The sequence below is a fragment of the Bombus vancouverensis genome, chromosome 12 (assembly GCF_051014615.1).
Source record: "Bombus vancouverensis nearcticus chromosome 12, iyBomVanc1_principal, whole genome shotgun sequence".
NCBI classification, from domain to species: domain Eukaryota; kingdom Metazoa; phylum Arthropoda; class Insecta; order Hymenoptera; family Apidae; genus Bombus; species Bombus vancouverensis.
The window spans coordinates 10,105,661-10,119,721 of record NC_134922.1 but is presented as its reverse complement, the minus strand read 5'-3'; the positions used below and the strand labels follow the sequence as shown (position 1 = coordinate 10,119,721).

The 14,061-nt window shown below is 31.6% G+C and overlaps 3 protein-coding genes and 1 long non-coding RNA gene across 4 annotated transcripts; 3 read left to right on the top strand and 1 right to left on the bottom strand.

Annotated features, from left to right (window-relative positions):
• The first annotated feature begins 2,441 nt into the window (after positions 1-2,441).
• LOC143303470 (uncharacterized) lies at positions 2,442-3,822 on the top strand. Its single transcript, XR_013059823.1, has 3 exons — positions 2,442-2,634; positions 3,008-3,118; positions 3,209-3,822. It is a non-coding gene; the product is annotated as an uncharacterized LOC143303470 (long non-coding RNA).
• Positions 3,823-7,640: 3,818 nt separating this feature from the next.
• RpII18 (RNA polymerase II subunit RpII18) lies at positions 7,641-8,678 on the top strand. The gene is made up of 3 exons (XM_033331181.2): positions 7,641-7,813; positions 8,122-8,274; positions 8,343-8,678. Exons 1-3 carry the CDS (start codon positions 7,785-7,787, stop codon positions 8,551-8,553), a joined length of 393 nt encoding a protein of 130 aa, XP_033187072.1. The 5' UTR covers positions 7,641-7,784; the 3' UTR covers positions 8,554-8,678.
• Positions 8,679-8,935: 257 nt separating this feature from the next.
• Positions 8,936-11,084, top strand: LOC117155033 (bridging integrator 3 homolog). Its single transcript, XM_033330573.2, has 4 exons — positions 8,936-9,117; positions 9,289-9,396; positions 9,494-9,668; positions 9,731-11,084. Exons 1-4 carry the CDS (start codon positions 9,110-9,112, stop codon positions 10,238-10,240), a joined length of 801 nt encoding a protein of 266 aa, XP_033186464.1. The 5' UTR covers positions 8,936-9,109; the 3' UTR covers positions 10,241-11,084.
• LOC117155031 (activating signal cointegrator 1 complex subunit 2) lies at positions 10,310-13,986 on the bottom strand. Its single transcript, XM_076623538.1, has 14 exons — positions 13,845-13,986; positions 13,656-13,733; positions 13,262-13,422; positions 12,730-13,114; positions 12,435-12,652; positions 12,173-12,358; positions 11,937-12,092; positions 11,750-11,843; positions 11,511-11,681; positions 11,334-11,456; positions 11,121-11,257; positions 10,908-11,028; positions 10,643-10,820; positions 10,310-10,518 (listed from the first exon to the last, which is right to left on the bottom strand). The coding sequence occupies exons 1-14, from the start codon at positions 13,857-13,859 to the stop codon at positions 10,379-10,381; spliced, it is 2,163 nt and encodes a 720-aa protein (XP_076479653.1). The 5' UTR covers positions 13,860-13,986; the 3' UTR covers positions 10,310-10,378.
• Positions 13,987-14,061: the final 75 nt, after the last annotated feature.

Here is a 14,061-nt window from a genome sequence, read left to right as displayed (position 1 = left end):
CTTTCCTTTGTTATGAATTCTTTGTGTGAATATTATGAGCCACTCAGAAGTAATATGGTAACGTACAGTGGTTACGAAATCACGACATAAAGTTCGAAACAAATCTGAAAGTCATATCGTGGCTACAAAAAATATTTATACATGGTTGTATTTATCGGGGAATTTATAAATGCTAATTAATTGGATTCAAATACATCAACACTGAAACTACTGCTGTAATACATGTACCTAAATTTTCTGTATAGAAATCAGTATAATTCAAATGGTATTAAGTAACGTAAACAGACTTATTATGGAATCTAGAATCTCTCATAGGTTTAATATGGAAATATAAAAAAATATATAATATAAATATATAGAAACGCATAGAAATATGGAAATATGGAACACTACAATATCTCGGCAAGTAACCAACAAAATCAATCGGCAATAGCGTAAAGTATTTTTAAAAGCAAAAGACAAGCATAGTCACGTTTGAGTTTTGCTTGAAAATCTGTCGTTGAATGCGACTGACTCTTGTACTTAAATGCATATCAAAGTACTGGAGAGACAAGTCAAATAGCGAATATGTATTAATTTCGTTGTGTTTTAACGTTAGTTTCATTGAAAGGAAGTATGTTCGTCTTTCTGGGAAGCTTTTCGAATCAGGTGCGTTCCGTATTAGGTGCAGTTACCCTAATTATATCTCTGTTTAAATGAAAATCAATATTAATTTTGCCAAAAATATTTGTATGTGTTCGGTAATTGTAAAAAAAAAGAGAAAATCCGAAATTTGCCATTTTGTCGCGTTTAGTTGGTTTTAGCGTTTAACTTCGTCCCTTTTAGTAACAGTTTCATAGGACTACAGATAGTTGACGCGGTGAAGTAAAATACAGGACCTGCCGGAAACGTTTCATTGGAAAATACGAATATGTAGAAATACTTTTCGTCGATCGAGGTTCTAGATCTTTTGTAAGCACCTAGGTCAGAAAAGTATTTATGCAGTCAATTGTCTGTTATATCAATAAGTAGAGCGCCGATGTTAATGCATTTGTGGGATACAGAAATGCACAGTGCACATGTAATATGCAGAACTGAATAAAATATATAAGGTACAATACTCGTTGCAATATTAAATATTACAACGATTGTAATAATTAAATATCATAATATCGAAACGTAGAAATCTATGTAGATTCGTAGGTTATTTTAGCTATGTAAAAATATGAAATTGCATATTTAATACCCATTGTATGCTTAAGACGATCGTTCATGCTACGCGAATAAACTAAATAAATTTTTGCTGTAACTGCTCCTCAACTTCTATATTCATTTTCAGACTTGTTTCAAACTTCACCAAAACAATCGTGATAATCCTGACTTGTCACAGTACCAATAAAACTGCAAAATGTTTTATGTAACACACGCACACATGACATATGCGTAAAATTCTTCTATCGCAATTGGTCAAATATTTACATACATATACTACCAAATCCTCCAAAATAACGCTGTGTGATGACGTGAAAAGTAATTCAACCTATAGCAGCTACAAAATGTAACGTTGCATTCCTGATTAATGAAACGCAACGTTGGCCTTTGAGTCGATTAATCAATGAAATTAAGCAACCACTGTATTCGATACTTGAATTTCCTGTTGTCTATGCTGATGGCTAAACAATTTTGTAAGTCTAAGTCGGACATGCATGGTATGCGGAAGAACGTTTACGAAAGTCATCGAAGCGGAAGCGATGGCCACATGTCGGTAGATTATTGTGTATTTAATCAAAAAGGCCTTGAATCGGTGTCATAGGTCATAGGTCAGGTTGATCGTTGTCGGCAGGTTTTTCATGGATTAGAGACAGACAAACTTGAGATCCAGTTTAATTAAAGCGGATCAAAATGATCATTACTTGTATCATGTCTATTCTTACTTGCATCTGTCATAAAAGATTTATATTCAAAAACAATATCTTACGACATCTCCTACTTATATTATGATTCATATAGGAAGTAATTCATATATCCTAAGACGTTTCCTACTTATATTGTGATTCATATAGGAAATAATTCGTACGATTTGTTTTATCGCAGATGATTTGCATTCTTCAAAATTAGAGGTTTATCTAGAAGATATTTGTTGCAAAATTTATTCGCTAAATTTATTATCTGCCTAGATTCAACATTAGTATCTTTAGCCTTTGATTCCCAGATGCATGGTTTTTTTTTAAGTGGAACAAAACAATTTGAAATTGACAATTTATGGGCCATCATAAAATTATACAAAATTCGTATTCGTACTATTTACAGTAGATAACGTTGCTTACTAAATGTAGATTATATTGCTAAATGATAACATTTTGTATTTGAGAGTTAATATAATACTACAATGAGATGAATTCGAATAGGTGTAATCATATTTCTATCTTAACGACAGGCACTATTAATTTCGACAAGAGCTTATGCGTGTTCTTAGAGTTGAAAAAAATAACATGCAATTACAGAAGGAAAAGATCTAGTCTTAAAAATGCACGAATGTCAACGTATCAGCCTTCAGCGAACAGAACGAAGTACATTAGCGCGAACGCACGAGCTCAATTGAAGTTAATTGCGTCAGCAAATAAATAAACCGAGACACTTCAACGTATAAATTGGGTAATTTTCTTCGTGTAAATTAAAGCTTTCCTAGCGAATCGCTTGCTCGATATTTGGGAATTAATTTTCTTCCGTTTCTTAAGAGATTGCATAACGCTATATTTAAAAAATTCCCTTCTTCTTAGACATAAATCTTCTTATAAATTTATTTATAAATTCGTTACGGTCAACGCAAAGATACCCAAAATTTTCTCATTCAAATATATAATAGAAAATTAGAATAATAGAAAAATTTTTAAACTACTCCCTTGAATCTTCCAATTTTTATCACAATTATTCGTTTTTTAATTGGGCATTTTCAGTGGAAATATTTGGAATATTGCCAAATCTTGCGACCGAAATTTCCTCACTGACTCGCCAATTTTCTTTTCAGCATCCATTGGACAGCCTGCTGGGAGAGAAGAAGACGTCTCGCGTTACTTAACACGATGACTCTACTCTTCGTGTGGAAGTTCTCTGATTCCGTAACGGAGCGAAAGTAAAGGTAAGCCTTACGTTCGCTATGACGGCCGAGCAATTATCGTTCCACCTGTGCGGTTGGATTTCATCTCCCGAAACACGTTCTCGTTTCAAGGCCAAGGACACAGCTCAAGTAGTAGAGGGAGGTCAGTGTTCGCCGGTGTCGATCTTCCACCGCGTCAGCATGCTCCGCTTTTGACAGGAAATGGAAAAATAAGACGATCCGTTTCTATGTTGCTCGCCAACTTAGCGAATATCGTCCTGTGTTTCGCACGTGAACCATTCAGAAAGAAGATCTTCCACGTTTCTACTCGTCTTTCTCCGAATCTTAGTACGTTGAGTGTCTTGGTAGTCATCATCAGACTCAAGTTACTAAATTGTTTGTAGTGATTAATATTTAATATTTGATGATATTTGTAGAGAAAGGTGAGCAAATATAACAGAAGATTCTGCGAAGATTAAACCGTACGGTGTAGTATATTTCAATTTGTCGCGACTCACGGGGGAAAATGTATAAAATTCGTATGGCAGTCGACCTGTTGAAACAAATCAATCTGAACCTCTTAATTAATAATAAAATAATATAACGTTAGTATAATGCAGCATCGAATTTGAAGATAAAATTCGATTATTTTTACTCGATGCTCCGTTGCGAATTTTCCCATTACAAATTTCGAGAAGAACGAGTTACCAGAATCTGAAACAAAAATTTGAGAAACATGTAATAAAAAAGAAGTTGTGGAATTTTTAAATGGGGAATATAACTTGTGGGCTACCCTGTACGTAATATTCAGTTTAAAAAAATTGCTAATTTCCTCACGAGTCTACGAAAATATCAATTTAAAAAGACTATCAAAAAATTGGAAACGCAGGAACTGTTAACAGAGGCGACCGATGGATTTCCATTTCGTTTGTTTTTTTTTTCTTTTTTTTTCACTTTTTTTCCATAAACGTAGAACAAAGCGTAACAGTACACCTGTGCTCTTGGCATTTTTGCAGGCATCGTGTTTTATCGATCTAAGTAGATATAGGTGTTCGTAATGAAATTGTATTTTGAAACTTCGAGCAGATGATTCGTCACGTGTTCTCGGGCTCGTAATCAGACCAGCAGCGTTAGAATTCGAATACGAGAGTCGCGACTAATGTTATGTCTCAAGTAACTTTAGCATGAAAGATAGTTCATCATTTTCAACATTCTTTCCTAACACGACTTAGATAAATAATTTTTTATGTAAAAATGAATTTCTTCTTAGTTATCTCTAAAATTATCTTTGATATTTCTAATAACGAACCTGTTTCTTAGAAAAACTCTACTTCTTGAGAGTTTTCTATCCTCCACATTACATCTTGATTAATACATTCTATTTCTTCCTTTTCAAATAACTTCTTGCATGGATTTTTATAATTTAAGGATCTTTAAAATGAGCCGACATCTTCCAAGACTCGATTCCCTAGAAATAAAAGTTAACGCTCTCTTTCTTATCCATAAATCTACAAATTTATTTTATCTTCATTTAACAATCGAATTTCAAAATATTCTGCTATCCGATAGCTCAAGACTATCTTCACTGTGACAATTTAAAAAATCTGCTAGGCATATTTCACTTATATATTTTACCGTCTACTCTATTTTCTTGTCCGTAAGTTTACAGATTCATTTGCTCCTTTATTTTATTATGCTGTTACATTTCAAGATATTCCGCTATTTAATAGACAAAATTTCATAGAAACTGTTGTACCTGTAGCATTTTTAAAAATATACACGTTCCCGCTAATAATTCAAATAAGAATAGGAAACAGAGATGAGTGCCACCTGGCGAGGGAATGATTTGCAACTAAAAATCGAGATTTAGTAACAGTAACGTAGAATGAGCTAACAGGTCGACGAATAGATATCGTGACGTCATAAACCAGAGGGAAAAGATAAGAAAAGATAGGAAAAGAGAGACGGTGAGGAAAAAGTATGTTAAGTTAGGTTATGTGCTCCTGATACTTCATAGTAAATTAAATTAATAAATTACACGTTTTCTGATATTGGTTCGTGCACTGTCAGAGTAGCATTACAAAGATAAGGCGGTCTTAGAAACACTCGTGTCTAGTTTTCATGGGAAATTTTATTTTAAATAATTAGTTATTAATTATTTAGTAAGGACGTGTTTCGAAATGATCACGAATTAAGCCTATATTTTTTTGTATTAATTTCATATTCGCTTCCTTGTTATTAATATCGTATTTTTGCGTTTGCACGCGTAAAACGAATCTTTTAGCTACCATCTGGTGTCATTTTTATGAATATTCGATGAGTGGTTTATTTTTTGTCCAACTACATTTGTTAACAACCTGTTCTGATATATTTTTAACCTTTTAACGTATTTACAAGCTTACTCCGTACGCTTACAGAGTCATATTTCGATGTATAAACCGTGCAGAACAATATTCTACAGTTATTATAATTATACAATGCGCGAAGTATTCTTTATTAATTTATACAGGGTGGTTGGTAACTGGTGGTACAAGCGGAAAGGGGGTGATTCTAGGCGAAAAAAGAAGTCGAAAATATAGAATAAAAATTTTTCGTTCGAGGCTTTGTTTTCGAGAAAATCGACTTTGAATTTTCGCTCGGTACGCGTTCGGTACGTTATAACGGATCTCACTGTAGATCGTTGTCTCGATGGAAAAATTAAAAAAAAAATGTTTATTCTATATTTTCGACTTCTTTTTTCGCGTAGAATCACCCCCTTTCCGTTTGTACCACCAGTTACCAACCACCCTGTATAATTGAAAATCATTTATTACATACGAAATCCAAACAGATTCAGTACTGGAAAATAGTTTATGGCCTAATCGAAAACACGCAATCGTAAAAATTTGCGAATTATATTTGTAGCTTTGCTGGTTTTTACTTTTTGAAGCAATAATAACCACGTAGCGGTGAAACGGTGCAACTAATCGCTATTGCCGTCCTTGTCGCACAATATAGCGCTCCTTGTTTACAAATAAAGGAGCTTCTGCCATCCCTCGATACGGACTGAAAAGGCGTCATGTTTCTAGTTCTGGACAATTTCGATAAATGGCGAAATATCTTTAGTCTGTAGATAAGGAAAGCAATAGTGGGCGACGAGGACAGACGTATGTCGCGTGCGCAGCGTTAGATAGAGCGATTAATAATAGCGAAATTATGAATTTTACAAAATTCATGTGGTTTCTATATAACTAAAACGTTCCAGTAAACGTTTAATTAAAATTAATCAGCTGTTTAATCATTTAATGGCCGGCCAAGCGATCCCAGATTGACCAACCCTAATCCCTCAATGAGAAGTAACGTGAAGATATGACGCACACTATCGCTCTCTCCTTCAATCGTAGTTCGTATTCTCTGTTTTTGTCGCATACTATCTCTCTCTTTCTATCGTCACTCCTAACGTCTGTCTTTGTCACGCATTATTTATCTCTCTTTCTATGGGCGCTTCTAAGCAAATAGTTAGACTTTTGTCTTCGGACCAGCCATATGCTGCCATCAATTAAGGAACAAAGGAACTGAAACTTCGAGCATTTACTGATTGATGGTAGCACATGGCTTGTCCGAAGACAAAAATCGAACTCCTAACTCTGAAACGTGTTTCGGACAAAGCGTGTGCTGCCATCTATTAAAGAAGGACAGAACTGAAACTTGGAGCGTTCATGGATAGATGGCAGCACACGTCTTGTCCGATGGCAAAATTTGAACATATTGCTCTGAAACGTATTTTGGACAGTTCATGCACTGCCATCTATTAAGGAAAGATAGAACTGAAACTTGGAGCGTTCATGAGTAGATGGCAGCACATGTCTTGTCCGTAAGGTCGATGGAAAGATACAGTGATAGTGTGCAACTAAGACAGACGATATGAACGACAATAGAAAAAGAGGGCGATAATGTGCGAGAAACTATATGTGCAGACTATATGAGGGGTGATAAAAGGAGACAATGTCCGAGTTTTTCACATTTGCCGTATCCTAACTTGCGAATGTTTGGAAGGGAAGGGGATTGGAGGTGGACCAAGTTAAAGATAAATTATAAGACATTCAAATTCACTTACTTATTATGTTTTAAAAATTATATAATAATTAAATATACGTAATTAGAGTTAGACGTAATTAGAATTAATGTCACTGATGTAGTTTGGATGTGTTGAAGATCTTGGGATTCCCGTTACAGTTTCGTGATATTGTAGCAGAAACAATCCTGTAAAACACAGATAAAATATTAATTTCCTTTGTCTCGAAATATTATAAATAAAATTTAAGGGTACTACAATCATTTTTGAATAATGTTATTTTTAAATAAATTTATTTGATGCTATAGAAATTACTGTAATTATCCAGCTAGTATCGCCATGTTTTTTTATTATTATTTATATTATTTATATTAATTTGCAATTTTCTACATAATATTTCTATTGTCTATTTATTTTCTGTAACTTATCTGTTTATTTTCCATTTCTACAAATCAATTATCTTTGATACTCATCCTAGGAATTTTTGCACGAGAGTAGTGGTATTTTCAATTCGTGTTTACGTGTTTAGTATTTGCTTGGCTTTTGTACTCATCGTTAATTACTGTTTCCAACGAAAGATATTTTAACAAACTGCAGAAAAAGTAATTGAGTCATCAATTTGTATTAACAGTAACATTTATTTGATTAAAAAAAATGGCAGATGATGATTTTGATGGAGATGAGTACGTAATATTTACTGAACTGGTATCTTATACATATCCACTTGTGTGTATTGTAGTTTTATGACAAAAATTTATTGATATTTTGAAGAATAATTATAGTCGTAAAGCTTTTAGCAGTACAACTACTTTCAGATGAATGATTTCTTGTTAAAAAGATTCCTTTATCACCTTATTACACATAAAGTTAAACATAACCTAAAAGATATTTAATAAATTGTTTTAACGATCTAGTATAACATTTCTTTTATACAATTATATTTATTTCAATTTAAGTATATCAAGATCGTTGAATTTTTCCTCATTTACAGGGTAGCAGATGATTTTGATGATGTAGATGATGATGACAACATTGAACTAGAACCTCAAGAAGAAGATGGAGAAAATATAGAATTATTAGCAGCTGGTGAAGCTACTGGTGGAGTGCAAAGGTCCAAAAGAATTACAACAAGATATATGACAAAGTAGGTGATGTTAAACAAAAGCTTTTGATGTTAAGAATAATAAAAATACTTTAAATACGTGCTTTTAGATATGAAAGGGCAAGAGTATTAGGGACAAGAGCATTGCAAATAGCTATGTGTGCTCCTGTGATGGTTGAGTTGGAAGGAGAAACTGATCCACTGCAAATTGCAATGAAAGAACTAAAACAAAGAAAAATTCCAATTATAATTAGACGTTACTTACCTGACAACAGTTATGAGGATTGGGGTATAGACGAATTAATCATAATAGATCACTAAATTCTGCTTAATCTTGTACATACTAAATAAAGATGTAAGGCAATTTAAGAAATATCAAAGCTCATTGTATCTATATTATTTTCAACTTTGTATAACTCATTTTAATAAAAAATATTTAGCAACTATATTATTTGCGTATATATATTTTTGCAGTTATAAAATCCTTTAAAAAGGAAAGAAAAAAAACATGTTTATATTGCAATTATGTCAGATTTAAACGTCAAGTTGACGTTAGAAATATGACAGTTGAGGTTAGAAAGTATTATGTTAAATTTGAATAGAAAAAGAGTCAACTTTTTTCTATTACATAATTTCTTTCAATATTTATTGATAAGTTTTAAAAAATGAACATAATGAAGTATGAAAATATATAGATCATTTTATCTTGTACTTTATCTATTGAATACTAGATTAGTAACGATAAGACTTTGAATTGCTGTGGACGTCACTGTGTTCGATGTTTTCTTAACTAATAATCGTAATAATCTATTCATGTAAAACAACTTTGATTGATGAAATATAATATTATGAAGATTTGTTAAATTACGGCAATAATATGACGTGGTAAGTAATATCATTTATAATTATTTATTAATCTAATGGGTCTAATAGGTTAATCTAAATTATTCTATTATGAATTATAATATAATATACATATAAAATATCTATTATAATTAGTCTAATTAAAGGTCTAATAGGTTACAACACCTCTAAATAATATTACAATGTATACAGGAATCCTTTGAAGAAAAATCATTTGACACAGAGGCCTACACCAGCACCACCTCTATTAACTCATTCAGAAGACAGAGAATTAGATATTGCAGTTCAAAGACTCATTTAGTATGTATATTTATTGTTAGAATACTTGTTGCCATGATGTGTTGAAATATATTAAAAAAATTTCGTATACTTAAAAATTTCTTATTTGTTTTTCAAGCGTTGAAGATACAATTAGGAAATTGACAAAGGAAATGAAAAAATATATAGAAGCTGTGCTAAATTTAGATCGAGCAGACCAAAGGTTGACATTAAACCTAACAACTTGTGGTTTAGCACATCTCAGTGATGAATTCAGAAAAGTAGTGGAAAATTACCATTCAGTAACAACACAGGTAAGTTTACAGATTGTTTTTACATAATAAGAAATATCATGAAAATTTTGCTCATTTATTAGATTGGGAAAACAGTGCAAGAAATGGCAGCTCTCTGTCAAAAAACTTTCATAGAACCATTAAAAAAATTACGAGATGAATTCATTTTAATAGCTGCAGCAATTGCCAAACGTGAGGAACTGGTGACAACTTGGAAATACTCTTATAATCGTGTCAAAAAATTGCAAGAGAAAAAAGACAGAACTGCTAGTCATATCGCAAAGTTAGAAAGAGAACGCAGAACAGAAGAAGCAGCTGCTAAGGACTTGAAGACTGTACATGCTCAATTACTTGTAGAACTACCAATGTTTTTAGACAAGAGATTGGAATATATTAAACCTAGCATACATGCTGTAATCATGATACAATTAGATTACTATGGGAGTGCAACTCATTTATTTACACACTTAATGCCAGTACCAAACACTTCAGGATCGCCATCCAGTGCTATGGTACCTGAAGACGAATACCAACAAGCAGTCACTAATCAAATGAATAGAATAAGAGCTCTTACAATAGTTAAAGATCATTAAGAATCATAAAAATTTCCTAAACAAATATCTTAACAAAGTTGTGATAATTTAAATACTGAATCTATAAAATTAACATAGGTACGAATGTATTTATCACATGGCAGTATTTACATTCATATTGTAAAAGTATCGATAGATTTATGATGGAACCATTCCTTGATTTCGTTTCCACTGGGCACCAGAACGACGATTGTGATTAGCGCGTTCCGCCTTCTTGGTGTTCTTTTGCTGCCTATTATATAATACAGCTTTCTCTTGTCCTTGACCTTTAGGATTACCTGCACATATGAAAACAACATCATTTTAATACTGGAATTGATAAAAAGACACTAATAATGCATGCTGTATTTAAGTGTAACTATTAAATTATATTCAGCACTTTATAAAAATTGACAAATATACCTATTACATTCGGTGCACCTCTTCCACTTCGCATTTGCCTTTGTTGTTCTGCTCTAGCGCGTACCTCTTCTGGATTTTGTACAAAGCAGTCTCTCCCATTTTGGTCATTCCTTACATCTTCATCTTCTGACTCCGTTTCAACTTCTTCAGTTTCAACCTTTTGTTTCTCGCGAAGAACCTAAAATTATCGTTCGTTAATTTTTATATAATTATGTTAATAGTGTTAGTGAAGACTATAATTTAACCGAATTATATAAATACAAACTCTAGGTATAGTAAAGGGTCTTAAATCTGCTTCGGTCGAATCATCCTGTGTACCACGTATATCGCTATTATCATAAGTATCATCATACTCGTCATCGTATACATCTTCGACGAGACTGTAACTGTAACAAATTTTGTTTATATTCTTGTTATCTACAAATATATATTTTTATATGTGTTATATGTATTATTCAGAGTAACCTTGAATCCTTACTTTTTAGTTATGTAATCTTTAGGTATATCTATGATTTCTTTAGATTTTTTAACATATATATTATCACCCTTTAAATTATCAAGCATATTAATATCCAGTCTTTCAATACCACTAGCTACATCCTTAACTGAAGTTTCCTAGAAAAATAGTAAGAATATTTACATTGTTTATAGTAGATTATGTATCATGATTCAAATAATAAAATGTTCTTACTGTATAGGTTGGTAGTGCACTAGGCCCTAATTCCATCAATTCTTTTAATTCTGGTGGTAATGAATCTTCTAGTACGGCATGTATCACAGCTGCACTATCATAATTGTAATACTCCAAACTTGTCTGTAAAATAAATGTTGTTAAATGCACGCAATTCTTTCATATTAAAATAATTACCTCAATAAAACCTTCATCTAGATGATTTAAAATATCTTTAACATCAGAAATAAGAACAGCCAATTCAATAGAATTCTTTGCCACAGTTCGTTTCTCATTTGAAGATTTTATGTTTTTAGATATAGTTGTCTGACTTAAAATACCACTAGGTCCAGCTGCAGCTACAGGTTCCTATGAAAAGGTAATATTATGTAAAAGCTTCATCAAAATACAATTTGCAAGCCATTTCTCAAACTTACATTTACTTTATTAGAAAAGCTAGTATCTGGAATATTGGGTCTTCCAATAATTGTATTGACTGATTTCACAATATAATTACATTTTATTGTATCACTGAATAATATTTGTTAAGTATAAAAAGATACCATCATATATTTATCTGTCTATCATTGCAATCATAATAGTACTACATTAACAAAAGGATACGCATCAGGACAAATATTCGATAATATAGTCAAATCTAATTTAACAGGATAAAATTGATCATAATCTGTAATAAATTCTTTTTCAGAAATTGCTAAGGTTAATAAATTAAGATATTCGTCCACCCGTTCCTTTACTTCTGCCTCCTTTATCGTACTTCTAAGCATAATGTTATAATCATAGTATGTTATACATTGGATGTATTATACTTTGTAATTTAAATATACATATACACTTACAAATTTTCTTGAATAGTCAATATTGGTTCATATATAATAATACGAAAAAGCTTCAAAATTTCAATCCTTATTACATCCAGACGATGCTTTAATTCTATATATTTCGGCATATTTTCATCATTATATGCTAAGTTCTTTAATATTTTATACATCTCAGGTATTGTGTTTTCATATACTGAAACAAGTCTAATGATAAATGATAAAATAAACTATTCAGAACACTTAGAACAAATAAGGACATAGTTTAATTAGTTTAACTTACTTATTCATAAAATCCACTGTGTGAAATATACTCACTGCTGGAGAATAATTTGTTAAAAACACACCAACAGTTGATGATATATCTAGAACATATAATATCATATCTTCCAACTGGAATAATGTAAGCTTCGAGGAATTAGTATCCTGCTTTGACAGTGAAATTGCTTCATTGGTATATATAGAATCACTACCAAATTTTCTTTCAACATTTTCAAAGGCCTAAACTAACAACACTTATATTTAATTCTGTTTTGATAAAACATTAGTTGTTCTATATATTGTATCTAACACCTCACCTCTATAAGACAAGGAACAGCTCTCTGAAGATCATTATTATACTGCGGTTCTAGTGCAAATAAAGAGTTTAAGATCCTTTCCATTATTTTTGCATTTTCTCGACCATAAAGTTGGCAAAGATCAAAGATGATGGGTACCGTAAATATGTATTTTTCATATAATAAATTTCCAAGAAATGGACGGTTCATATATTCTTCAGGACTTTCTTTATTTGTGACAAGTCGTGCAAAAATTATAAGTACATAGTGACTTAGTGTTTCTAGAAGTTCTAACATTTCTGGGCAATTTGGAAAATTTTCTAAAGCATAGAATGGCGGTGCATCTTGTAGAAAAGATACCAATGTATCTAATACTGAAGTATTAAACACAATATTTGACCAAAATCTAAATAAGAGATACATAAATATATAATATATGTAAATGTATGTGTTAAAAGAAAGCTTTTAATAATTTGATTGCAAATTTGATTATAATCTCATAGAAGAATTATTGAACATTTTCAATGGTACTGTTGTTACTAATTATGCTTACCTATAAAATGGAAGGCTGAGTAACCATTTAAAATCATTGATCATATAATTGACAATTTCTATCCATCGTAGTTTTGCTCCCACAATTTCAGATCCATCATCATTATATATATTAGGAGGTTCATAATGTAAAAAATAGTGGTCACTTGCCCATATTTTACTCTAAAATGATTGCCACATAGAAAGAAACAATTTAATATTTATGATAACATTTTTCTAATTTCATAGATATTAATACATATGAGAATTTGTTAACAAGTTATTATTAAATATGAAAAGTGATTTGAAGATGTATGAAAAACTCATATAATACCAAAGTAGTAAGATTTATTAATCAGAAGCTTGACAAATATCAATTGATATATCCACAAACATATTGCTATTTATGTACGTACCAAAGCATCAACCTTTTGGACAATACCATTGGTTTTAATCGTTAGTTTTAAATTTTCTAGTGGTAGAAAATCGGGATTCTGTTAAATAAATGAAAACATTATGCAAGTTTGTAATAAATCGCATTGTTCTAACCTACTATAACGAATGTTTTCATAACGAGACATTATGTATAATAGGAAATAAATTACCTCATAAGGTTCCATATTCTCTCAAAGTATTCTTAATTGTCGCTAAACAACTGCACAAGAAATTAATTGTTGAACAAATTGCGATCCTAACAATGCACGAGCGCTAAGCGCTATAGTCTTTTCGATAACTAACCTATCTTTGTAAGTTGAAAATTGCAAACAAAGATTGAAGCCGGGGAATCCCAAAGGACAAACTTTGTAGTTTTGTTAAGAAATT